The following is a 27,794-nucleotide window of genomic DNA, read 5'->3' on the forward strand; positions in this document are numbered from 1 at the left end:
TAGGTGGAAAGAGTACACTAACAGCCAGTGTGAAGGGGAAGAATTGTCGGATGACATGATAGAAGAAGAAACAGGTGTTGATATAGAAGAAATAGGATATCCAGTATAAGAATCAGAATTTAAAAGAGCTTTGGAAGACATAATATCAAATAAGGCAGAAGTGTTAGATAACAGTCCATCAGAATTTCTAAAACCCTCTGGCTTTTGGAAAAATATCATCTACAAAATTCCAAAAATTGCCAGAACTGACAAATGCGACAATTATCGCACAAGCAGCTTAACAGCTTGTGCATCTGAGTTGCTGACAAGACTAATATACAGAATAATGAAAAAGAAAATTTAGGATGTGTGGCTTTAGGAAAGATAAAGCCACCAGTGAGGCAGTTCTGATGTTGCGGTTGATAACATATGCAAAACTAAAGAAAAACTGAGACACTTTTATAGAATCTATCACCTAGAAAAAGCGTTAGACAATGTCAAATAGTACAAGATGTTTGAAATTCCGAGAAAAATAGGTGTAAGCTATAAAAGAAGGGTAATAGACAATATGTTCAAAAGTCAAGAGGGAACATTAAGAGTGAAGACCAAGAATGAAGTGCTTGGATTAAAAAGGGTGTATGACAGTGATGTAATCTTTTGTCCCTACTGTTCAGTTTATACATCAAAGAAGCAACGACAGAAATAAAAGAAAGGTTCAAGAGCAGAACTAAAATTTAAGGTGAAAGGATATCAATGATAAGATTTGCTGATGACATTGCTGTCCTCAGTGAAAGTAAAGAAGAATTACAGGGTCTGCTGAATGGAATGAACAGTCTAATGAGTACAGAATATGGATTGAAAGTAAATCAAAGGAAGAGCAGAAATGAGAACAGCGAAAAGCTTACAATCAGGATTGATGGTCTCATAGCAGGTGAAGTTAAGGAATTCTGCTGCTTAGGCAGCAAAATAACCAATGACTGATGGAGCAAGGAAACCAGCACAGCCAAATAGGGCATTCCTTGCCAAGGGAAGTCTACTAGTTTCAAACACAGGCCTTAATTTGATAAAGTCGTTTCTGAGAATGTATGAGGTTTTGAGCACAGAACTGTTTCTTAGTGAAACATGGACTGTGGAAAAACTGGAACACAAGAAAATTGAAGAATCTGAGATGTGTTACTACAGAACGACACTGAAAATTAGGTTGACTGATAAGATAAGGAATGAGGAGGTTGAAACTTCCTGGAAGATTAAAACTATATGCTGGACCGAGACTCGAACTAGGGACCTTTGCCTTTTGTGGGCAACTGTTCTACCGTCTGAGCTACCCAAGTACGACTCACGACCCATCCTCACAGCTTCAATTCTGCCAGTACCTTGTCTCCTCCCTACCAAACTTCACAGACGCTCTTCTGCGAACCTTGCAGAACTAGCACTCCTGTAGAGTGAAAACTCATTCTGGAAACATCCCCCAGGCTTTGGCTAAGCCATGTCTCCGCAATATCCTTTCTTTCAGGAGTGCTAGTTCTGCAAGGATCACAGAAGAGCTTCTGTAAAATTTGGAAGGTAGGAGACGAGGTACTGGCAGAAGTAAAGCTGTGAGCACAGGGCGTGAGTCATGCTTGGGTAGCTCAGTTGGTAGAGCACTTGCCCGCGAAAGGCAAAGGTCCCGTGTTCGAGTCTCGGTCCGGCACACAGTTTTAATCTGCCAGGAAGTTTCAAGTCAGAAGATTGAGGACTATTTAAAACAAAGGGTGTGGGCTCACTTTCCCCAATGAATGTCATATTCAACATTTCCAAGTTCAGGACCTTCCTTAAACGTCATTATCTCTTTAAAAGGTATGTTGAGAGTAAAATTCAACAATAATGAATGAAGCTCCCATTTTTCAATTTTTCTTATCATAAAGTCAGTATAACGTGTTACTCAAAGTGTGCTAAAAGATATTTTCACGTTCTGGACATTACTTATGCATCAGTACATCTTTAAAAGGTATGTTATTAATGTAATTCAACAACAACTGATGAATTTTGCTTCTTTTTTTAATTTCTGTTGTGTGGGCATAAAGTAGCCCATCACACACAACCCTTGGTAATGGAAATTATGGAAAATGCCTTGATATTGCTATGATGAAATGGTACTAGTGAGCTAAAGCCCTTTTTAATGACAATGGTTGTCTTCAGGTTTAACTGTGTTTGGTGCCTTGAGCAGCAACTGCAGTCCAAGTGTTTTCAAATCTCTTGTGTACGGTTTCTGTAAGCATACTGTTAAACATCATTTCCTCGGCTACTTTGCAAACTTCATACATGGGATCTTGACTTCTCATACAATTTAACTGGGCTATTTTTAAACATCTTGTCTGTCCTGTTTTCAATGATTGCATTATGAACCCTTGATCAAGATGACTCTTGAGTTTAAGATGCACTGGCAAATCTCTTGTTGAGCTTCATATTTCATTTTACTTCCTTTACCAGTACTTGGCTGTGCTGGGACTGTGTTTTGTGGTGTTTCTCAGTTTTACTAACTGTGTTTGTTGCTTCTTTTTACGGAATTTTGGTACCTTTTTGGTGGTGTGTTATTGTACCCCTTTTGAATGCAACATACTTCCCCAGTTTTTGTAAATGTATACGGATTAGTCTTTTCATGGCCCAGTCCTCAATGAGTCTCATTGTCCCATGGATGGAGATTTCTTTCACTTGCACATTCAGCAAGTGATCTTTTGCTCTCATAGAGCTCTGTCATCAGGTATTACCAGCCCTTTACCCATAATCAATACAGAGGGAAAAACTGTTAAGAAGCATCTGATGTGTTGAACAATAATTTCAATTTCCATTACACAATCTTTCGCTTCTAAAACATGGTGTACAGGTTAAGCTATATCTACTCATTTTCTCCACAGTGAACAAAAGTTATTTCTATCTTTGCGCAGTGTGATTATAATCCTGACATTTACTGCAATGAGTTACTACTATGTAATCCTTCACAGCTGTTTTTTAAACAGATCTCAAAACCGGCATACAGGATCTGTTTAAGAAATTCTGCAACATTTGTAATTTCATGCCAGTGGTGTGTTGGAGCAAAATGCGTTTGGCATCCCAGCACACGCCTGTGTTTAATGTTTAACTGCCAGACATCTCACTGTTGTACATCTGTTATTATTGTTCAGGGCAGTATCGAGTAGAATGCTGTGTTGCACAGTTCACAAATTTCGAGATGGCAGAGTTAGAGGAACAACAATTTGCATTAAATTTTGGTGAAACTCAAGGAAACCTTTATAGAGACATAACAAATTATGCAGAAAGCCTATGGTGATGAGTGCTTAAACTGTACTTGGTGTTACAAATGGTTCACATGAGCAAACAAAGTTAAAGATGACCTCGGTTCAGGATGCCCTTCAACGTCTACCAACAATGCTGATACCAGGAACGTCAACAAAATCGTATGCGCCTATTGAAGACAGATTGTACAAAAACCTGCAGAAGAATGTAACATTTCAGCTGCATCATGTCATGAAGTCCTGACACAGCAATTTGGAACACATCATGTTGCCATGAAGTTCACCCCATGCCTCATGATTCAAGACCAGAAAGACCTTCGCCTCGCAATCTGTGAAGAGCTTTCAGATCACAAATGAGAACAAGATGTTCCTTAAGAGACTTTTTATTTCCAAAATTGAAAACCCCACTGGAAGGACAAAGATTTGAAATGATAGATGAGATCAAAGAAAATTCACAGACAGCACTTCACGCAATCCCTCAAGGTGCGTACCAGGACTGCTTCTGGAAGTAGAAACGGCGTTGGGAGCAGTGTATCAATAGTGGAGGAGAGTATTTGGAAGGAGACCATGCAAAATGAGTAAAAAGGTAAACGCAAAAAAAATCTGTGGACAAAGTTTCGGAATTTTTTGAACACACCTCGTATACCTGCTTCTTGCTAAGAAGGGCTTTTATCATATCAGATCCTACCTCCACGATGTGATGGACTGATTTCCTTTCTTTTCTTCAAGTCTTAAATTTTGGAATTAGGCCCGAATACATTATTTGCATTGTCATAAAAAAAGAGCGGATCTCATATCAATACCTGTAGTGAACTTGTGGACAAGGAAAAAATAAAATATCCCATGTTTTCCCAGATTTCCCAGTTAAAAGATACACTTTCTCCCAGATGAAAATACGTTTTTTCTGTGTTAAATGACAGTATACTTCCCCTCGGGATCGTAAAACTTATCAATCCTTTGAATGGTTAAGGTTTTGTACGCCAGCATAGAACCTCCCGCCACTTTAGTAAACAAACCCCAGGGGGAAAAAAATGTGTTTTGGAACGATCTTTGATGGACAGCAATATGTATGCTGCATATTTTTGTATTAAGAACATATATAATTGAATTCCACCAAACACAGGACATTAGCTTCCGAAGTATTGAAATCTGGTTCACGATGCACTTTTGTAAGCCAACCACAGCTCAAGACACATGATCTCGCCAGCTGACGATAGCAGCTGTTCATCACTTTTACATGGGGCTCCCAAACCCAAATTTCATAAAGTGATCTCCCAGTACCACTCCTGGGTGATCATGTGAATATTTCAAATTAGATTCTGGAAATCCACTTCTGCTTGCCAGTTTTCCAATTCCGGAATCAATTTTCACTTCCATATAAATGCAACCAGTTTTGAAATGTGCTTAGGCTGTCAGGTTTCGTCTTATTTTTAAAAGTTTCCTGGTAATATGGATGGAATGGCTTTTTGTACAATGAACAATAAGTAGAAATGTTAGACTAACTATTTACAACTCATCTAACTGAAGAGAACTAGCGAGTGTGCTGACTCTAACAGATGTTTCCCGAGGCACCATAGTTAACTGTGCTAGCAAATACACTTCAGACCTTAACGAGCAAACATGAAAGCAAAAAACGGTTTCCAAAATTTGGTTTTTGTCTTTCAGAAGATGTGTCGCATGTAAACGGAGTGATTTAGAGCATAGGACACGTGATGTAGTCAGCCTATAGCAACATCACTGTTAAGTAGTGCGAACACTCAAATAGAAAAAGTTAATGGTTTAAATTAATGTACATAGTGTAGCTACAAGAAAAGCTAAGCTTTAAAATACAACATTTGCCTTTTTTGTGTGTGTTACACTTTGGTACATCACACAAATGTGCCAGTAAAATTTAAAGTAATGACCTAAATGTCTGGTCTTAAATTTTTCTAGTGGCTGGCCCTCAAAGTGTTAAGCTTTAAATGAAAATCAAATGCTCTGTGATTTAAGAAATTCAAAGCACTTTCCCAGATGTAACACAACTAATATAGCGTATAATAAAATGGACTTTTCAAACGACCAATTGCAATATTTTCCAGCACACAGTTAGAATTTGTTTCAACATTTCTCAGAGAGTGTCAGAGAACGGTGTTACTGTCCTTCGCAACTACAATGATATAGGTAGCCCATATGTTCATATGTATATAGCATTAAGAGATCTTACATTACGTCATAAACGAAACAGGACATCAGAGGACACTCAAGGGCTTCGGAATTTCATAAACCACACTAAAATGCATAATTCGGTTTAAAGAGCACATCCGTATGTCCAGGTTGACAAAGAAGTAGGCCCCAAGCTGATACTAAACTTATCAGTGTGGTTTTCAGAATGCAAATTTTCTTCGAGTACCAGTAATGTATTATCTCATGTTTAGATTTTTATTAGGGCATAATGCCATGCATCCCAAAAGATAACAACGTAAACAGTTGGCACTAGCCAATAGTGTATCAAATAAATTGGCTGTCTCTGTGAAAAAGATTAGTTAAAGCTGATGTAAATAAAATAGAAAGAAACTTCCACATGGGAAAAATATATTCAAAAACAAAGATTCCAAGACTTACCAAGCGGGAAACCACCGGCAGACAGGCACAATGAACAAAACACACACACACACACACACACACACACACACACACACACACACACACACACACACACAATTACTAGCTTTCGCAACCGATGGTTGCTTCTTCAGGAAGGAGAGGGAAAGACGAAAGGATGTGGGTTTTAAGGGAGAGGGATAGGAGTCATTCCAATCCCGGGAGCGGAAAGACTTCCCTTAGGGGGAAAAAAAGGACAGCTGTACACTCAAACTCGCGAGCGCGCGCGCACGCACGCACACATATCTCCATCCGCACATACACAGACACAAGCAGACATATTTAAAGGCCTTTATTTAAAGGCCTACGGGAAGTCTTTCCGCTCCCGGGATTGGAATGACTCCTAACCCTCTCCCTTAAAACCCACATCCTTTCGTCTTTCCCTCTCCTTCCTGAAGAAGCAACCATCGGTTGCGAAAGCTAGTAATTGTGTGTGTGTGTTTGTGTGTTTTGTTCATTGTGCCTGTCTGCCGGCACTTTCCCGCTTGGTAAGTCTTAGATTAATTAAAGCCTTTGTTTTAGCAAATCGACAAAAATAGCTTCATTGTTCTGCAAGGCAATTAATGCCCGACTGCCAAACAACATGTAAATAAAATAAAATCAGAAAACAAACTAATAACATATTTTAGCCTTCTAAAACTATGTGAATATTTTAATTCACTTTATAGCTGCCGGCCGCAGAAATCCACTTTGGACTTGAGAGCTGTAAACTAAGAGGAAACAGCAAAATAACTAAATGTAAACACGGTTCACATGGAAACATCCCCTCATACCACTAAAACCCAGACTTGTCTGGATACGTGCAAATCTGGCAGCTTGGGTACACAGAAAAATGTTTCCGTGTAGCATCTCGCTGCTTGTTGCTATGCTGAGACAGCTAGAGTTTAGTTACCTAGGATACAGCTAACAGCCACACTTGAAGTAGCCACAAGTGGGAGAAGATGGTGCTTATATGAGACTCAACTGCACATGTGCAGAAGCCCGCTGTCAACTGCTCAAACAAACCTATTATAATGTTAACCATTGTGACGTCACACTCATCAGAAGCAGTTTGTTGTTATGAAGTATTGCATAGTCTTCGTCCTCAAGCCTCTGACACAGTTTGTTGTTGGCAGACACTTGTATGTGTGCTGTGTTTTGTTGCTGTAAATAGTGCATGTCCTTTGCCATTTAAATGTTATTTATTGTTTTCCTCACTTATGTTTTGTTGCTGCAGTATTATATAGTAGTAATGATCTAAAGTAAAATTCTTTGTTAGAATATCAGCTCTTACCAGCAAAAATTTAGCTGAAAACTAAAACAACAAAATATTCCCAGAATTTTACAAAATTCCCGGGTTTTTCCTGGGTTTCTCCAAGATGAAAAAATTTCCAGTTTTTTCCCCAGATTTCCCAGTTGTCCCAGTGCATATACAGCATCTGTAGTGATTATTCACCATTTTGAAGATGCTACTCCGTTGTGGGCACTCCCCAACTTTCTTCATGCAACGCTCTGCATCCTTTTAGTTAGATATGTGAAAAACCAGTTATCAGCTATAGATCTGATACTATAACATTTGAGCTTCTAAAAAGATCAATCGTGTTAATCACACCCTTTTTTAATGAAAAGATTATGGGTAAAACAAAGCAAATTTTTGTACGAGTCCATGAAGCTTGATTACTGTTTATCACTTAGCACTATCCCTATCATGCACTTACAACCAGAAATGCACAACATGCGACAGACAAGTACACAGTGAAGAAAAACTAAAAAAAATCAAGAAAGGAGAAATGATATTGACTTTTTATGCACACAATTGGTTAGGTACAAATTTATATCTAGCAGCGAAATGTTACTTCCATAATAGTTTTAACATGATAGCATTCACATCAGATCTAGGTGCAACAGTATGTATCTTGCATTAATAACATTAAATTAACATCACTATGTAATTTGTTTGTGTGTCTTGTACTGCAAGTATCAAAACAAAAAGTTATTACTTTACTATATAAGCAGAAGCTGTAAAACTGCGATGACAAGAAATAATGCAATGCCAACGCAGGTTATAAATCAATAAAACTAATTATCACAACATGTAATTTACTGCCATGATTTCATTCAATTTTAAACACTTGGTGGCTTAGTTATTAAAAACCCCTACTGTTTAAGTGATTTACATCTTCCTAGTCAATGAAGTGATCTTCCTAGTCAATGAAGTGAAAATGAAGTGATCTTCCTAGTCAATGAAGTGAAAATCTATCAGTTAACTTACAAACAGAATTACAAAGACTATAGATCTGTAGTTACTAAAAAATAATAAAGATCATTTTTGATTGAATGAATTTGTTACAAACTTGACTCTGTGCTTGAATATCTGTCCGGCAAGTAGTTGCATTAGTCCAACAGCTTCCAGCAAATTTTCAGAGATCTCATTCAAAGATGAAATAAGTGATTCTTGCCACGAAACTTCCCTTTCAACAGTGAAATCTCTCTCAGTGTTAAGCTGTTTTTTTAAATTATTTCTCTGTTTCTCTACATTACGACACAATTCTGCAAGTTCTGAAGCTATTGATAACCCTGTAAAGAAAAATGAATTTTATGGCATCAACTTTATTTTGGATAACTGGGAGATTCAAAATGCATCAGTTCTCATACTCCTGTTTGCGATGTCTACACACAGTGGTAAGCATTTAATCACCCAAATGTGAAAGTTCTAACTGCAAACAAAAATCGATCATAGTTAAAATTGACTGCGACAAAGAAAACAAAATCACACATTTTCACAGCAGAGCATTGCATCTTCTTTCTCACAGTTGCTTTTAACAGATAACCTGCATGTCATTTTTTAACCCTAGTATGCATATACAGGACCTCTGAGGCCCTTGTATGTCTTCAATTTAAAAAAAAAAAAAAAAATCTGTAATTTTTTGTTTGATTTCAAACTGCTTTCCAGACTCTTTCACTAACACCATGACATTCCTCCTATCAAGTCTGAACGAGATACCTTTTTAAGTTTTTTGTATAATTCAATATGTTTACCCATACACCGTGAATGCATAACAACATATAACATCCCAGGACTTTCTGCACCAAATTATAACATTTCAGCTCCTCAACACCAAACTAAAACATTGCATTAGGAGGTTCTCTGCTTCGTGCAAAAGGTCTTGAGTTCATATTGACGACAACAAGTAATTCTTCATTACAGACGTTTATTTACAAACAGAACTGACAGACTTCACAGACTCAACAACCGACTCTCAGAGCTAACCGCACTGCATATCCGAACTGGCAACTGACAACTCCTAGGTGTATTAATATCTTTCCAAACAATGAGAGTTTTTGACAATGTTTTGTTTACAATACGATAGCAATTCACGACTTAAAACTAAATTAGACATTACAGAATTTTAGTACAGATTAAAGTAAGTAAAAGGATCAGTACATATAAATTCTTACAAGCATAATTTCCAAATAGATTTTATAATTTTTTTCTACCAGCTTCTGGATAACCTTCACCAGACTTGCACCGACATTTCCAGAAATATCTTGACATTTGATTCTGGATATTTCTTGAGTGATTTAGAACAACTATTTATATGTAAAATGATTTAAATCTTGTTTCAAAACGTAAATAAATCTTTTTTAGCAATATTTCTTGATACAAATCGTCTTTCGAAATTAGGTTATGAAACAGTTTTCACAAGTTTTCGTATTTTTGCGATCATAATATAGAATTTCTCCATAGAAAGTTCCAGAAGTGTGCATTAAAAGTTCGTTTACAGATTTTCTCCTTAGCTGGTGAGTTTTTAAAAGTATCTTGTCCATATTATACGAAATAATTTAGCTCAAAACTGATAATTTATACAATTAATCAGAGCTACAGCAAACAGTGAGTCTTTCTTTTACAAAATGAAATATAATTACAAAATTGAATGAAAATAGGTTACTAACACTAATATATATTTACATTAATTCTATTTTTGTTCTTTCTGTGCAAAATGTCCTAATATTGACACAGTACAATATTTAAACATCACCAAAGTTTCCCTTTACATTTTGCATATCTGTATCGACATCCCCTAAAAGTCTACAGTATCGAATACTTCAATATGTCCCAATATGTCCTGTAATGTTACAAACATTTGTTTGGGAGCAGTTATTAATTAAACAATAACTGTACTGGATGTACTGGTATTTCCAGCAACAGGAGTGTCAACAGGAGCAGTAGCTGTAGTAGTAATAGTATAACTAAAAACAAAAATACACACTACTTTCACATATTGGCGATGTCGGTGTATTATTGATCTTTTTGCTATCAAATGTTTTATTATTACATAGTATTGTTATCCTGTACTGCTCTTGTTAGCCTCATTGTTACTGTGGTTTGTTTGTTGCTGCAAGGCCCATATTGTTACGAGTATGACTCGTTTAGTGTAGCACAAGCTGCTGTTCGAGAGACACGCCTTTTGCTATGGCTTCGACACGCAAAGCAAGAGAGTCAGTACGTTCAAATGTAGCTAATTTTGAAAGTCTTGTGGCACAGTGGTTTGAAGAAGATGATTCTTGCGAGGAAGGAAATATTTTTGACAATGCAAGTAGTGAATAATCAACCAATGAACCTGCAGATGTGAATATTGAGGCAAATGACAGTCCTTCCGATAATATTACTTCATCAGAGTCTGAAAATGAAGAACCACCACAAAAAGGTATAGAAGACCACACATACATTAGTTGGAATGGAATGATTTGGAAATTAGATCCTCCTGCAACTTTTCGTACTCCTGTCCATAATATCATAAAGAAGGCACCTGGTCCAGCCTGTGGTTTGAAAACCTGTAAATCTAAGGATGCCTGGGACTGTTTCATCTCCAAGGAAATACTAGAGGAAATCATCAACTGCACAAATATTGAAGGCAGAAGAGTGGCTGTTTTACATTGTAAAACGTGGAAAAACATTTTGCTTCCTGAAATGGATGGTTTTCTTGGTCTTTTACTGCTTTCTGGTGTTGAGAAGAGTTGGGATGCCCCTATTAGAGAATTATTCTTGGATGAAAAGGCAAATCCTACATATAAGGCATCTCAGTAAATAGATTCGAGGATATAAGGAGAATGATTACATTTGATGAAAGACGTACCCATGAAGCTTGGTCTGCAGATGACAAACTTGCAGCTGCTCACTATGTATGGGAACTATTTCTTGACAAGTGTAGAAATAGAATGATTCCCAATGATTCGCTCACAGTTGACAAACAGCTAGTTCCATTCCATAGAAGATGAAGCTTCACCCAGTATATGCCCTCTAAACCAGCCAAGTATGGCATAGAAATATTTTGGTTATGTGATGCTACATCTGCATATGCTTTAGACTGAATTGTTTACATGGGAAGGAAGACCCATGAATCTACTCAGAAATATCTTGGATTGAATGTGGTGAAAGATCTTGCTAAAAGCATTGAAGGGTCATCAAAAAATATTACTGTTGACAACTTTTTTTTTACTAGTGTGCAGCTGGCAGAAGAAATGCTTCAGAGCCAAATTACAGTGGTAGGAACAATCAAACAAAATAAACCAAAAATTCCTAATGAGATGAAACCATCTGCCTCAAGAGCAATTCATTCCTCTTTGTTTGCATTTAGAGGTGACATTACAATGGTGAGTTATGTTTCCAAAATGAAAAAGTCTGTAGTTCTCATTGGCACAATGCATCACGACAGAAACATTGATGAAACTCATGCAAAAAAGAAACCAGATATAAAGTTCTATAACTCTACGAAGGGTGGAGTAGATCAAATGGACCAGAAAATTCGTTATTACACTTGCAAGAGATAAACAAGAAGATGGCCATTTGCATTATGGATGAATGTGATGGACGTCACAGCAATGAACAGTGAAATTTTTTTTCTGCCCAGCCTCTGACATACCATAGTGGAATAAGTGATAAAAGCCATTTGTTCCTAAGAGATTTAGCAGAGGAAATGGGAAGACCACTAATGGAACTTCGTATTCAGATCCCTAGTCTTCCAAAGAAAATAGTTGATGCCATGCAAAGATGTGGTGTTCAAAAAGCTGTTATATTGCCGAACCAACTACCTGTTTCAGGAAAAAGAAGAAGATGTAATTATTGTCCATATAATAAACACAGGAAAAGTGCTATGACATGCATTAAGTGTAAAACCAACATTTGTAAGGAAAATAGTGGCATTCTGTGTCCTCCTTGTTTGTCACATGTTGAAAACTAGGGAAACGCAATTTTATGTGCACAATGGATAATAACTTTTTGTCAAAATATTGCCTATATACATAATATTGTGAATAATGAGTATGTTTTAATTGAAGAAATTGGTTGTAATAAATGTTATAAAATGTAAACTGCAACTTATAAGTGAATTAATAAAATAATTTGTATAATGTAACTAATTAAAATTCACTCTTACAGTTTTTTAAAAAAATTAATAAAGGATCCTGTTACTGTATCTTAGGAATCTTTCAATATGACAATAAATTTGACAGAAATAAATTTAACTCCAAAGAATGATTATATGAAAAGAGGTAAATTTTAAATTAGGGTAGGGCCTTGGAGGCCCTGCATATGCATTCATGTGTGTTTTCGGCACCATCCATCCTAGGGTTAAGAAAGTATATGGCCTATGGTCACTGAAATGCTCATAAGAGCACATGTAAAAATTTGAAATAAATTGGTCATGTATTTCCTGAAAGCTTTGGTAACAAGCTTTCCCCTTTCTTAATTAAATACGATGTATATTTACATATTATATACATTTAAAAATATATAGCCTATGTCCATCTGAATGGTCATTACAGTACCAGTAAAAATTTGAATTTTATAACATTAAAATGCAACTTGGCTTTATATAGCAGATATATTGGAAACGTATCACACATCAGCAAAGCTACCTGTGGACTCACCTGCCAAAGTGCTAACATATCTGAAGCCTCTTATTTTACTTCCTGAAAGCTTGCACAAGAAATGGCACAGACTGCTCATTAGAAACCCATCATACAGAATAGAATGCTCACACTTTTTTATCAACATTTCCATCAAGTGGCACAGCTTTGTTGAAGTTTTCTTGTTGTTTAATATTGGGAAACCTTCATGACCAGCCTGAAAAATGATATTTAATACAAAATTAATTCAAATTATGGATCCTCTTATCCACTTGATGGCCATACAGATTATGAAGCTGTGACATAACTGAAATCCAGCTGTTGAAATGGTAGCTGCCCACAAAAAATTAATTTAATGCAAACCAAAAAAGACAATATTTATTAATAAACTTTGCATTTTTCTAATAGAATCATAATACTGTCATCTAGATGAAAAGTATTGTATATACAGTTTAAGAATTCACTCATCAATAGGAAATGTGGTATATCATTGTGATTTATTAAAACATGGTTTTACTGTCTTAAGCCATGTCCACACCAACTGTGCCACACAAAAGGGATTGAGTACAGCACGGAGCATCCAGTGTGAATGTCAAACCACGCCACTATATGCAAGAATGAACAAGTTCTGCACATTGTTGGTACGTACAACAAACGAAATGGTTACAGTTTTGTTAGTGGTGGTCATGACAAGTCATCCTGTGAAATATTACTAAATGCTTCCTCTGGAAACTATTTACAACACACAGTTCAGAACCCCACGTATGATGGAAATATATAAGATCTAATGGCAACAAACAGATCTGATCTCTTTTTTTCAGATGTCCACATTAAAACTAGTATCAGTGACCACGAGGCAGTTGTGGCAACAGTGACGATGAAAGTACAAAGGGCAACTAAAGTAAGTAGAAAGGTGTATATTTTCAGTAAACCAGATAAAGAAGCAATAGGACAGGACAGGAATATGCATAGTAACTACAGCTCAAGTTTAACACAATAGTCGACCAGGACAGATCTTTACCTAGTAGACCAATTCATTATAGGAGGGGCTCACCTTAGTATACTGTCATTGTAAAGAAACTTCTAAAGCAACAGAGACTACTGGATAATAGGTGTAAAACAAACCATAGAGCTCCAGATAGAGAGATGCTGAATGAAACACATTTAGCTGTCAAGAGAGCAATGCATGAAGTCTCAATGACTACTATAGCAGAGTACTGCCAAATCATCTTTCACAAAACCCAAAGAAATTCTGGTCCTATGTAAAGGCTGTTAGTGATACCGAAGTTTGCATCCAGTCACTTGTGGAGGAGACAGAAACTGAAACCTGGGGGAGCAAAGTGAAAGCAGAAATGCTTAACTCTGTTTTCAAATGTTCCTTTATGAAGGAAAATTTAGGAGTATTGTCCCAATTTAATTCTCAACCACTGAAAAAATGAGTGAAATAGATATTCATGTCAGTGGTATTGATAAACAGCTGAAATCATTAAATTTCAACAAAGACAGAGGGCCTGACGGGATCTTTATCAGATTCTGTACTGGATTTGTGGCTGAGATAGGCCCTCTTTTAACTACAATCTATTTTACCTCCCTCAAACAACACACCATGCTCAGTAAGTGGAAGAAAGCAGATGAGACTCCCATGTACAAGAATGGTAGCATAAGTGACCCACATAACTATCATCCAGTATCTCCAAAATCAACAACAATATTAACAAGTCACAGCTGGAATCAGTCAACTCGTATAAATATGCAGGTATAATATTTTGTACAGATTTGAAAAGTGTGAAAGACCTTAAGTTCGTTTAGCTATGAAGTATGTGTCATATATTAAGTATAAGAACACAGTGCGAGGCAAAGACACGATACAAACACCCCCGCACCAAAAACAGCGATGAACATGTATCCGGATTCCAATGTTTCCTTGAGGTGATATCAAATTTCTTCCTCTTCAACTATCTGTCTCTTGGCTTCCATGATTTTGGATGAATGTATTGCATATAGGTCAGACAACAATATAAATATTTGTATCAAAGTTTTTAAAATATATCTTATGGAAATGGAGGCAGTTTCTTTCATTTCTAAATTGCTCATCCTGAAAATGATACCTCAACAATAGGACGCCTGCAATCTTCAGATATAATGGAGACATTATTTATAATTGTATTATACTGCATTCTTTATCATGGACATGGATGGTGCATCCCTTTATTCAAGAAAGAAGAGGTAAATGTCACTCTGTTCAAAGGAGAGTTACTACATCAATCAATTATATTGTTAAACAGGTCATCTTAGCGAATGACTGTGGAGGTGTGAACTTGAACACATGTGAATTGCTACTGGCAAAAGTATATGCCAGCAACACACCTCAAAACAATACACATTATTCACACCTTCTTACAGCACCAGTGCTTAAATACCACTAGAATTGGTGACCCTAGAAAGGACTTCGCCAGTTGTAGATAACTGATGTAAATATGTAAGAATTTCCATTGGATTAATTATATTTTGTTTTCTTTGTTGTATGAATACTGCCAAGAGAAAGAGAGGAAGGATTGCAAAAGAAGGATATCAATGGATGGAGAATAAAATTTGCATGGAAACAACTACTAAAAAAATTCGAGACACATCAAGATAACATCTCAATAGTATCTAACAGTATTAGTACCTCTCACCTACCATTCTAAAAACTGGAACATTTTAAATTTTAGTAAAATAGCATATTTATTAAAAATCAATTAATTAATTAAAAATCATTTTTGGCTGCTAATTTGGAATAAATGTAAGTGCGACAACAATGAATTGTAACACATCACAGTATAATTTAGAAAATTTTCTCAGCTTAATTAAGAAAGGGATATTCATTATGAAAATTTGCAACTGGTGAATTACAAGGCAGGAACGGATGCACTAGACCAAACCATTGTTTCCAATTCAGTAATTAATGATATTGATAATAATGACATGACTTTACTTATGGTAAGACTCTTGAAAGTAGACGTTAACTATCCAAGTTTCAAGACCCAGGTTTAAATGGTGACTACAGAATATATTACAATCCCCTACATATTGCTCCAATAGGGATTGTGAGGACAAGGTTACATTAATTACAGCATGCACAGGGGCATTTAAACAACCATTCCTCCTGCACTCCATAATGACTAGCACAACTGGATATACCCTCTGCCATGCACTTCACAGAGGTTTGCAAAGTATAGATGTAGATGTAGAAATTGTGTGTAAGGGGGGATGGGGGAGGATACATGCAATACAAGTGCACAGTAGCTGTACTGATCTGATTAATCAGTGAGTCCTCCTCCTCCTCCTCCTCCTCCTCCTCCTCCTCCTCCTCCCCCCCCCCTACCCTACCCACCTCCTTATGGTGCAGTTACTTAAGCATCATTGTGTGCCTCAGAGATAAAAGATGGCCGTACTGTAGGTGCAACCACAACGGAGGGGTGCCTGTTGAGAGGGCAGACAAACGTGTGGTTCCTGAAAAGGGGCAACAGCCTTTTCAGTAGAAAATAGTCCCCCATTCGGATCTCCAGGTGGGGTCTACTCAAGAGGACGACGTTCTCAGGAGAAAGAAAACTGGCGTACTACGGATCAGAGCATGGAATGTCAGGTCCCTTAATCGGGCAGGTAGGTTAGAAAATTTAAAAAGGGAAAGGGATAGGTTAACTTTAGATATAGTGGGAATTAGTGAAGTTCAGTGGCAGAACGAACAAGCCTTTTTGTCAGCTGAATACAGGGTTATAAATACAAAATCAAATAGGGCTAATGCAGGAGTAGGTTTAATAATGAATAAAAAAAATAGGAGTGCGGGTAAGCTACTACAAACAGCATAGTCAACGTATTATAGTGGCCAAGATAGACACGAAGCCCACACCTACTACAGTAGTACAAGTTTATATGCCAACTAGATCTGCAGATGACGAAGAAACTGATGAAATTTATGATGAGATAAAAGAATTTATTCAGGTAGTGAAGGGAGACGAAAATTTAATATTCATGGGTGACTGGAATTCGTCAGTAGGAAAAGGAAGAGAAGGAAACATAGTACGTGAATATAGATTGGGGGAGAGAAATGAAAGAGGAGGCCGTCCGGTAGAATTTTACTCAGAGCATAACTTAATCATAGCTAATACTTGACGGAGGTTTAGGAATCAGGTTTTAAATTGTAAGACATTTCCAGGGGCAGATGTGGACTGACCACAATCTATTGGTTATGAACTGTAGATTAAAACTGAAGAAACTGCAAAAAGGTGGGAATTTAAAGAGATGGGACCTAGATAAACTGACTAAACCAGAGGTTGTACAGAGTTTCAGGGAGAGCATAAGGGAACAATTAACAGGAATGGGGTAAAGAAGTACAGTAGAAGAAGAATGGGTAGCTCTGAGGGATGAAGTAGTGAAGGCAGCTTAGGATCAAGTAGGTAAAAAGATGAGGGCTAGTAGAAATCCTTGGGTAACAGAAGAAATACTGAATTTAATTGATGAAAGGAGAAATTATAAAAATGCAGTAAATGTAGTGGGCAAAAAGGAGTACAAATGTCTCAAAAACGAGATTGACAGGAAGTGCAAAATGGCTAAGCAAGGATGGCTTGAGGGCAAATGTAAGGATATAGAGGCTTATCTCACTAGGGGGAAAGATAGATACTGCCTACAGGAAAATTAAAGAGACATTTGGAGAAAAGAGAACCACTTGTATGAATATCAAGAGCTCAGATGGAAACCCAGTTCTAAGCAAAGAAGGGAAAGCAGAAAGGTGGAAGGAGTATACAGAGGGTCTATATAAGGGCGATGTACTGGAGGACAATATTATGGAAATGGAAAAGGATGTAGATGTAGATGAAGATGAAATGGGATATACGATACTGCGTGAAGAGTCTGACAGAGCACTGAAAGACCTGAGTCGAAACAAGGCCCCGGGAGTAGACAACATTCCATCAGAACTACTGACGGCCTTGGGAGAGCCAGTCCTGACAAAACTCTACCATCTGGTGAGCAAGATGTATGAGACTGGTGAAATACCCTCAGACTTCAAGAAGAATATAATAAATATAATTCCAAAGGAAGGAGGTGTTGAGAGATGTGAAAATTAACAAGTCACAGCTGCAAAGTACTAATGTGAATTCTTTACAGGTGAATGGAAAAACTGGTAGAAGCCAGCCTCGGGGAAGATCAGTTTGGATTCCGTAGAAATGTTGGAACATGTGAGGCAATACTCACCACACGACTTATCTTAGAAAAATGATTAAGGAAAGGCAAACCTATGTTTCTAGCATTTGTAGACTTAGAGAAAGCTTTTGACAATGCTGACTGGAATAAATGGTTCAAATGGCTCTTAGCACTATGGGACTTAAAGCAAAACGAGGATAATGGAATGTAGTCGAATTAAGTCGGTGATGCTGAGGGAATTAGATTAGGAAATGAGACACTTAAAAGTAGTAAAGGAGTTTGGCTATTTGGGGAGCAAAATAACTGATGACGGTCAAAGTAGAGAGGATAGAAAATTTTAATTGGCAATGCAAGGAAAGCATTTCTGAAGAACAGAAATTTGTTAACACTGAGTGTAGATTTAAGTGCCTGTAAGTCGTTTCTTATAGTATTTGTGTGGAGTGTAGCCATGTATGGAAGTGAAACATGGACAATAAATAGTTTGGACAAAAAGAGAATAGAAGCTTTTGAAATGTGGTGCTACAGAAGAATGCTAAAGATTAGATGGGTCGATCACATTACTAATGAGGAGGTATTGAATAGAACTGGGGAGAAGAGGAGTTTGTGGCACAAGTTGACAAGAAGAAGGGACCGGTTGGTAGGACATATTCTGATGCATCAAGGGATTACAAATTTACCATTGAAGGGCAGCGTGGAGGGTAAAAATCGTAGAGTGTGACCAAGAGACGAATACACTAAGCAGATTCAGAAGGATGTAGGTTGCAGTAAGTACTGGGAGATGAAGAAGCTTGCACAGGATAGAGTAGCATGGAGAGCTGCATCAAACCAGTCTCAGGCCTGAAGACCACCACCACCACCACCACCACCACCACCACCACCACAACAACAACAACAACATTTTAGGAAGAGGTTAATTCTACACATGCTGTTTTTCTGTTGAGTAATTTTGACTGAAGAAATATATAGTACTGGCTACGAGTTAGTTACATGTTTCGTGGATCATTTTGCACAACAGATCATAATGAATGTCATTTTACATTCATATTGCAAATTAATCTGTAAATGTGTCTACATGCTGAACATAGTAAGTTTTATTATTTTATTTACTTTTTTTAATATACAAAAGTGAGTTAGTTATTCCTACCCACCACTTTACAATAATAGAAATTCTTCTGCAGAATAGAAGGAATTGTTAAGAAGAAACTTTTTCATTTTGTTTTCAAATTTTGCTTTTCTGTCAGACATTTTATATCACTGGGTAAATGATAAAATTTTTTGTTGTAGCACTGTACACACCTTACTGATTTCTCTCTCCCCAAGATTTGCAATGATTCTAACTGCAAATGTGGCTCCACTAAGTTGTTTTAGGAGTTCCAAAATGTGTTTTTTCCAACTTAAATTCTCATCAATATGGACCCATCATAATTTTGAAGTTTCCGACCTATTTAGTATTTGCTCACCATGTGTCACATTTATCACTGCTGTAGTACACCCCTATGTGCAGAACTGAATATGTTGCGTCTTTTTAAAACTGAAAGTGTGACTATTCACAGCGAACCAGTCAAAGACACTTTTAAGACCATTGTTTAATATTTCTTGTGTGTGTGTGGGGGGGGGGGGGGGTTGCGCTCGCGCACTTTTAATTATTATTAGTCTCATCTGGGGGGAAAAAAAAATGGAGAAACAAAGTCCGCTTGCTGCATATTAGATAGATTATCATTTGAGTATATGAACAGTAGTGGACCTAAGACTGAATCTTGGGGAACCCCATACGTGATTTCTCCCCAATCAAAACTATGTCCCTGGACTATATTGGTTAAATTACTTTCTGCATTCTTTTGGTTAGATATGACATTATCCATTGGTTGGCTACACCATCAATCCCATAAAATGTCAATGTAGGAGAATACTGTGATTAGTCCAGTAGCCAATCATTGCTAATTTTAGACGAATTAAGTAGAAAGATTAATAATAATGTGTATACTGCTCAGCAGAAAACTTTATTGCAATACCCAAGTTGTAACAACAGCTCTCCACAGGCCTACATTAGCACAATTGCATATAATATTTTCATGGTCATTCTCTAGTTACATGGACAGCATACAGATGTCATAACTGGCAAGCCATTTCCATATTGCTTAATCATTTCACTGCTGTGGGCACATATACATGCCCTGCAACACGATTTCCCAGGTGTTGTGGATGTGTGTAGGCGCAGCACTCTGCTTTGCTTAGTGTTATGGGCGTCTGTATGCACCCTGTGCCACAGACCCCTTGCTGCTGCGGTCAGATACTTCCACATCTCCAGGAATAAAAATGTTTCAAGTATATACCATACAACATATGTTCTTCATTTGCAAAAAACCTAGTTCTGATATCTTGAATCTTTTATGAGATATGGTAAATGTTATGACCACGATTCGTGATGTGCAAGAACGTGACTGGGCATGTCGCATGTGGCTGTCCTTTGGCTGTATCGTCCAATCCCTCTTGAATGGAATGAGATATCATTCTGCTCTCAGTTTTAAATAAAATTTCAACATCTTATCTACATTTCACTCACTCCAATGTACCAGCTAAAAAGCAACGATGCACGAAGTTTATGCAATGCTTTTTTTTTACCTCTATGAACTCATTAAAATTTCATGCAATGTTTTACTAGATTTGGTTTGAAGATATCAGGCTGTAAGACATGCAAAAATCTTTTTTTTTTCCACCTAATAGTTTTCGAAAAATTTGATAAGTATTTCATATCAACCGGAATGCCATTCTCTCAGCACAGGCACCAGCATTTGGCCAGCAGTACAGCAATAACAAAAGCTGCCTCATATTCCCATATTTTTCATTTAATGACAACGTTTTTGAACAGACTGATGGAGTGGCCATGGGATAATTGCCAGTTTATTCATGGAGGGCTTTGGCAATAGAGCAGCAAGTACTGCAGCTTTGAAACCACCATGTTTCCCTTTTTTTCTTCTCTCTCTCTCTCTCTCTCTCTCTCCTCTCTCTCTCTCTCTCTCTCTCTCTCTCCCCCCCCCCCCCCCCCCCCCCCCCCGCTTTTTTTTAATCGCAAGGGCATAATGCACACAAATGATTTTTTGACCACTTCAACTGTCTCCATACCAACGTTAAATTTACCAGGGTGTTGAATGTTAGCATGCAATGTGCATGTATTATGTTGTACAGGTGCCAGATGTCAGTTCACGGGATGGAGTTCCACGCCGGTCACACTTCATCGGTCAATACAGTAACAGTTAATGCTGTTTGTGGATGATGTTGGAGTTGTCACCTGAAAATGTGCTCGATTGGAGACAGACCTAGTTACTGAGCAGGCAAAGGCAATATTCCCACTCACTGTGGAGCATATTGGTTACAACAGCAGTATGTGGGTGAGCTTTATCCTGTTGGATGACACTCCCTGGAATGCTGTTCACAAATGGCAGCACACCAGGTCAAGTCACCAAACTGACGCACAAATTTGCAGTCAGGATGCATGGGATAACCATGAGAGTGCTCCTCCTGTCACAGAAACTGCACCACAGACCATAAGTGCAGGTGTAAGTCCAGTGTCTCTAGCACACAGACAAGCTGGTTGCATGCCCTCAACTGGCCTCCTTCCACTCTGTACTCCAATGAGCTCTCACTTTGACACCACTGGAGTCACAAATGACAGTGTTTCGGGTCAGTGAAATGCAGGGCATCTGGCTCAGAGCTGCCTTCAAGTAACAAACTTATGACAATCCATTGTTTCACTGTAATGGCAACTGCTGCTCAAACTGCTGCTACAGATGCAGTACGATGTGCCACAGCCGTAAACCGAACATGAAAGTCTTTCTTCTTGGTAGTGCTTCATGGCCATTCAGCACCCGGTCTTCTTGCAACCATGCATTCTTTTGATTACTGCTGGCAGCAATTATGTACAGTGGCTACATTCTTGCCAAGTCTTTCTGCACTACCACATAAAGAACATCCAGCTTCTTGTAGCACCATAACACAAGCTCATTCAGACCCAGTGAGGTGTTGATAATTATGTCTCTGCCTCATTAAAGGCATTCTAGACCAACATCAACTCACCAAGTACAACCTCAACAGCAACTCACTCTCTCGATAGTTATGGCATGTATTCAAAGCAAACCTGCCTGCATCCTCACAAAGGCACTACCAGCACCACTCTTTACAAAACTGGCATGAACTTTGAATAGACTTACCCTTTCATATGTAAAATCGCACCTACAACTTTGGTTTATGTCGCACAACTCTTTCTTGGCGTTGCAATTTTTTCCCTGTCAGTGTATGAATAAAGGCTTGTTCATAAATAAATAAGCCATTATTCTTGCACAAGTCCACTCATGATAAATAATTATTTATGCTTATTTAACGCAAGCATCTTTTCATTGCATTTTCAGATGTCAGATACCATACGTGATTTATCACTTCTTAAATTACCGTCGTTTTGTATTAGCAATGGTTATCAATAGTCAAATAAATATATGACATAACTAGTAATATATTCATTAAATATATACACAAATATGGTAAGACATGAGGTATTCATGCTACATTCATTTGATGTGTTACTGTGGGGAATAATATATTCTGACAGCCATTTGCATAATGAAATGATAAGGAAAACGTAATAAATCAAGAAATAAGCTTCCAGGGATGACAGTTATAGTGCAGTGTTATCATCTGAGATATAGTTTGTTGATAGTGCACGAGATGATTAAAAATTGTTAATTCTAAGGTTCACTATAAAAGTTTATTCACTGTGAAATATAGAATTCTGAAGATTTAAAGATGTTAAAATTATTGTTGTGCTTTTGGCTGTACCTCATTTTCTGACGTCGCAGATGTATTCAAATTTGCTTTATTATTTGACTGAATTATTACAGAATTTTGAAGAGCTATAAGAAGTCATCTTTCAGTTTGTCTGAAAGTCCATCCATTGCTGGTGTGTTCCGTATTCTTCTAAGTGACCGACCACTTTCCAAATTCTCAGCTTTGGGGTTTACCCACACCTGGGCTCACCAGCTCTGTTCACTGCAGCTGGACAGGCCGCAGCGGTTTGGTGCCTTTTGGGCTGTTTGCTGGCACTCAGCCTCACAAGAAAATTCACCTCACCTCATATCAATTCAAAGCGGTCAAGTAATTGTCCTAAATAACATTACAAACCACATCAAACATATTCTCTATGATCTCCTGGTGACAGACCCAATAATTTTCAATTCGATTAACATGAAAAAGGGTAATAGTGGTCATAAAGCTACTATTGCATCGACTATTCTATATTTTGAAAGAAGTATTGCGAGAGATAGGAAAATATTTATGATTAGCAAGCAAAGGCATGATTACCTGAGCAGTCAACAACAAACATGCTGCTCTTGTGCTGAAAATGTGGAGTATTGATGGAGGAAGAAAACACAGGAATATTGCACAATAAGCTATGAAGTCAAAGAATAACTGACAAAGGGTACGAAATGATTGCAAGAAGGGCAGCGCAAGAAGCATATACTGAATTCGAAGGTACACTACGTGATCAAAAGTATCCGGACACACACAAAAACATTTTTTTCATAATAGGTGCATTGGGCTGCCACCTACTGCCAGATACTTCGTATAAGCGACCTCAGTAGTCATTATAAATCTTGAGAGATCAGAATGGGGCACTCTGTGGAACTCATGGACTTCGAACGTGGTCAGGTGAATGGTCGTCACTTGAGTCATATGTCTGTGTGCAAGATTTCCACAGTCCTAAACATCCCTAGGTCCACTGTTTCCTATTCGATAATGAAGTGAAAATGTGAAGGGACACGTACACCACGAAAGTGTAGAGCTCGATCTCATCTGCTGACTGACAGAGATCACCGACATTTGAAGAAGATCATAATGTGTAATAGGCAGGTGCCTTTCCAGATCATCACACAGGAATTCCAAACTGCATCAGTATCCACTGCAAATACTATTACAGTTGGGCGGGAGGTGAGAAAACTTGGATTTCACATTCAAGCAGCTGCTGATAAGCCGGTAAATGCCAAACGACACCTCACTTAGTGTAAGGAGCGTAAACATTGAATGACTGAACAGTGGAAAAATATTGTGTGGAGTGACGAATCATGGTACACAATATGGAGATCCAATTCCAGGGTGTGGGTATGGTAAATGCCCGGTGAACGTCATCAGTCAGCATGTGTAATGCCAACAGTAAAATTCGGAGGCAGTGATGTTATGGTATGGTACTGTTTTTCATGGAGGGGGCTTGCACCCCTTGTTGTTTTGGATGGTACTACCACAGCACATGCCTACATTGATGTTTTAAGCTAATTCTTGCTTCCCACTGTTGAAGAGCAATTCAGCGATGGTGATTGTATCTTTCAACACAATCGAGCATGGCCTGTGACGGAGTGGTTACACGATAACAACATCTCTGTAATGGAGTGGCCTGCACAGAGTCCTGACCTGAATCCTATAAAGCACCTTTGGGATGTATGGAACACCGACTTTGTGCCAGGCCTCTCCGACAGACATCGATACCTCTCTTCAGTGCAGCACTCTGTGAAGAATGGGCTGCCGTTCCCCAAGAAACCTTTCAGCATCTTATTGAATGTATGCCTGTGAGAATGGAAGCTGTCATGAAGGCTAAGGGTGGGCCAAGACCACAGTGAATTCCAGCTCACCGATATCACAAACTTATAAGTCATTTTCAGCCAGGTGTCCGGATACTTTTTATCACATAGTGTATTTTTTGTGCTGTCAACTTACTAATACTCCTCAGACATTTTGATCCTACAAAAAGTAAGAAAACAGACCGAAGTACTCTATATAGCCATTCAGTTATCATATTGGCACCTAAAAGGAGGATGACACAGAAAGCTGAAATACAGAATATCTTCTTCAAAGATGTTTCACTTACGAAGATCATACAGTAGCTTCCCCTTTCAATCATTGTACAAGTGCCAACCCAGCAAAAATTGAGACAATGTATTACAGGATGGAAAAACCCACTAAAAAAACCTACTAAAATTGTCAACTACAGGACAGATAACTGGATGAGACAGGATAGCTGAATGATTCTATATAGACTATGTAAACGACCAAGCTTCCATTCTCTCAACAGTTTCTGGAGCAACAACACATTCCAGGCAATTGTAACACTTCATTGGACAGATAACCCAAAGAGGTGTTCTATGGTCTTCACTGATAACAGCGTATTATGGATGACAGCAGCTTCATTGAAATGTTTACAGACAATACTGTTGTATACAGTCTCTCTCAGGATGAATGGTTTACATGACAGGAATAATCATTCGAAGCAAAAAAGTCAAGTAAACATGTCGTCTAAATGCGTAACTTAAGAGCTATCTTCTTCGATACTGTGAAACTAATCTCTTCTACAGCAAACTCTTTGCTTTCCATATTTTGGGGGAGGGGGAGCTACACTACTGTTTGAACAAATGTGAAACACCAAGACAGGCAGATGTTATCACAATGGAATTTATTCCCCTGATTAGGAACATGACACTACACAAATGATTAGCATTACAAATCTGTACATGTATTGTGTCTGTGGAAATTCAGTATGGTGTAGGTGTAGCACCATCACATGCTGCGATTAGAACCGCTAGACATCACGGCATGGAATCAAAGAGGCCTGAATGTGCTACTGGGAAATACTCTGTCACACAGTTTGTGGGAACTTCCATAAGGCATCAACTCATTCTGTCCTGTTAGATCACATTCATATGCCAATCTCCCACCCTAAGAAGTGGGAAAGTCATAGTGGCACTTTGTTACACATTTCCATTTCACATGATGGCCCTGCACAGACTACACATTGCATAACACTGACCTGTCCAGTCATACAAAAGAGGGCCCTATTGTGCCCATGCCATCTCTCTGCCATTTACATCACTTATTACAGTTCTGCTGTTCTACATGTGTTGCACACCATTGCTTCTGTGTGTTTCACTTTTTAAAAACAGTAGTTTAGTATGGACCACAAGGAAAAAAATTATCTACCAAACATATGCTCAAAAATGCATACCTTAAGAGTTATGAGCACTTGTTCAGTTGAAGAGATGTTTTCCACAGTAGCGAAGGTGAACAAGTGCTCATAGTTCTCAAGGTATGCATTCTAGGTTCAGGTTTACTAGACCTTTTTATTATGAATGATCATACCTGTCATGGCCTTGAATACTGACCATTCTTCTTGGGATCCCTGTAGCCCCTCATTGTAGCAGAATACAGATGATCTTGCACAAGATCACCACTTGGTACAGGGGCTAGCAGTTAACCCTCAACATAAATAAATGGACCATATTGTGGATAAATAGACAAACACTCATTATTGTTCAGTTGTAAAATTCGCTACGTCACTGAAAACAGCAAAATATCTTGGAGTTTGAGTATAGTTTTATATAGGCATTCCACTTTAAATAACTAATTGAATGAAAAGAACAGAGAAAGATTCAATATAAGAATCATAAAGGAAAGCAATATGTCCATGAGAGTGTTAGCTCATAAAAGCCTCATTCAACAATTTTTGAATATTACCCATCAGTCTATAGCCCCTGCCAGGCACAACTAAGATGATACAGAAGGTCAATTTAGTAAATATGAGAGCACCACAGAGATGTTTATCCAACTCTAATGGGAGCCATTACAAACGAGGCACTGTCGATCACCACTGAGATATTTCTGTTAAAATTCAGGTAACACATTCCAAGAGAGTCGTGCAACATATTAGTTTCTCCCACATGTTTACACATGTATCTTTGGAAATGACCACTACTGCAAAATCAAAGAAATTCTAGCTCAAACTGAAGCTTATCAACAACGGTTCTTCCTGTCCCTCATTTGCAAATGGGAAGTGCAATGATGGTGGTAACCAAGTACTGTTCACATTTTACTTTTAAGATGGGCTGTGGAATTTAAGATTTATAGATAGAAATACATAGATCAACTCATCAAGTTTAGTTTGGCTATTCTGGGACTCATATGGGCTTCTCACTGGTTTTTTTTAAGACCTGGATTGTTATTTTGTATATTTTCATACCTTGTTGTCTTATGGAGTTAACTTATGAATGATGCAGGTCAGGTCAGGTCAAGAAATAATAATATATTCAGCACTACTATGAAGTAAGAATACTGAGTAAAGCACATAACCAAAGACTTTGCAAAGGCGTCTCCAACATCTTGAAATTCTTTATCTCTGTTCTCAGAACATTTAAGCCTTAATGGTACCTGTCACTAAAAATAAATAAGTTTCAATTTAATTGTGATTTACATACCCACAATAAAAGAACAAAAATTAACTGCCACATAGACTTTACCTATTTGTATAGGTTTTAGGACGACTTCTGCTGCTGCTGAAAAGGTCATTAGTGAAGTTCTGTGATAACGCAAGTAATAAACTGAGAATATTAACAATTAAGAAAAAAATACTGCACTGAGTTAGCTTTTCAGGACCACAGTAGATTAGCCGTACACTCAGGCGATACTTGAATGGGATCAGTATCCAAGTTCTCATAATGGACTATTAACTTCCCTAAGATATTTCTCATTTAGCTTACACACATTCTGTAAAAGGAACATACTGCACTGGGAAAAAGAAAACAAGAACAAAAAATAACAATTGTCCTCAGCTGGCTGGTAACTAGCAGCTGGTGTAATAGGGTGATACGAAACTGTGCACAGGACAAAACATGTGATCAAACTTGTTCTTTGATTGGTTGGAATTACAGTGGCTGTCATCTAAACAACTAGCTGTCAGTCACTTTGTTATACTGATCTGGATATAAGTGGCAATGCTCACTGTAAACAGGGCTCTATTCTTGT

At 37.8% G+C, this 27,794-nt stretch overlaps 1 protein-coding gene across 5 annotated transcripts in view; it reads right to left on the minus strand.

The window, feature by feature from the left end:
- Positions 1-27,794, minus strand: part of LOC126279017 (cohesin subunit SA-2-like) — a 359,735-nt gene that overhangs the window by 272,754 nt on the left and 59,187 nt on the right. For all 5 annotated transcript variants that reach the window (XM_049979406.1, XM_049979405.1, XM_049979404.1 and 2 more), the window contains 2 exons: positions 12,801-12,996; positions 8,225-8,447 (listed from right to left, as the gene is read on the minus strand). In XM_049979406.1, the coding sequence (XP_049835363.1) occupies positions 8,225-8,447; positions 12,801-12,996 (419 nt within the window). The remainder of the gene's footprint in view (positions 1-8,224; positions 8,448-12,800; positions 12,997-27,794) is intronic.

This window comes from Schistocerca gregaria, chromosome 6 (assembly GCF_023897955.1).
Source record: "Schistocerca gregaria isolate iqSchGreg1 chromosome 6, iqSchGreg1.2, whole genome shotgun sequence".
NCBI lineage: Eukaryota > Metazoa > Arthropoda > Insecta > Orthoptera > Acrididae > Schistocerca > Schistocerca gregaria.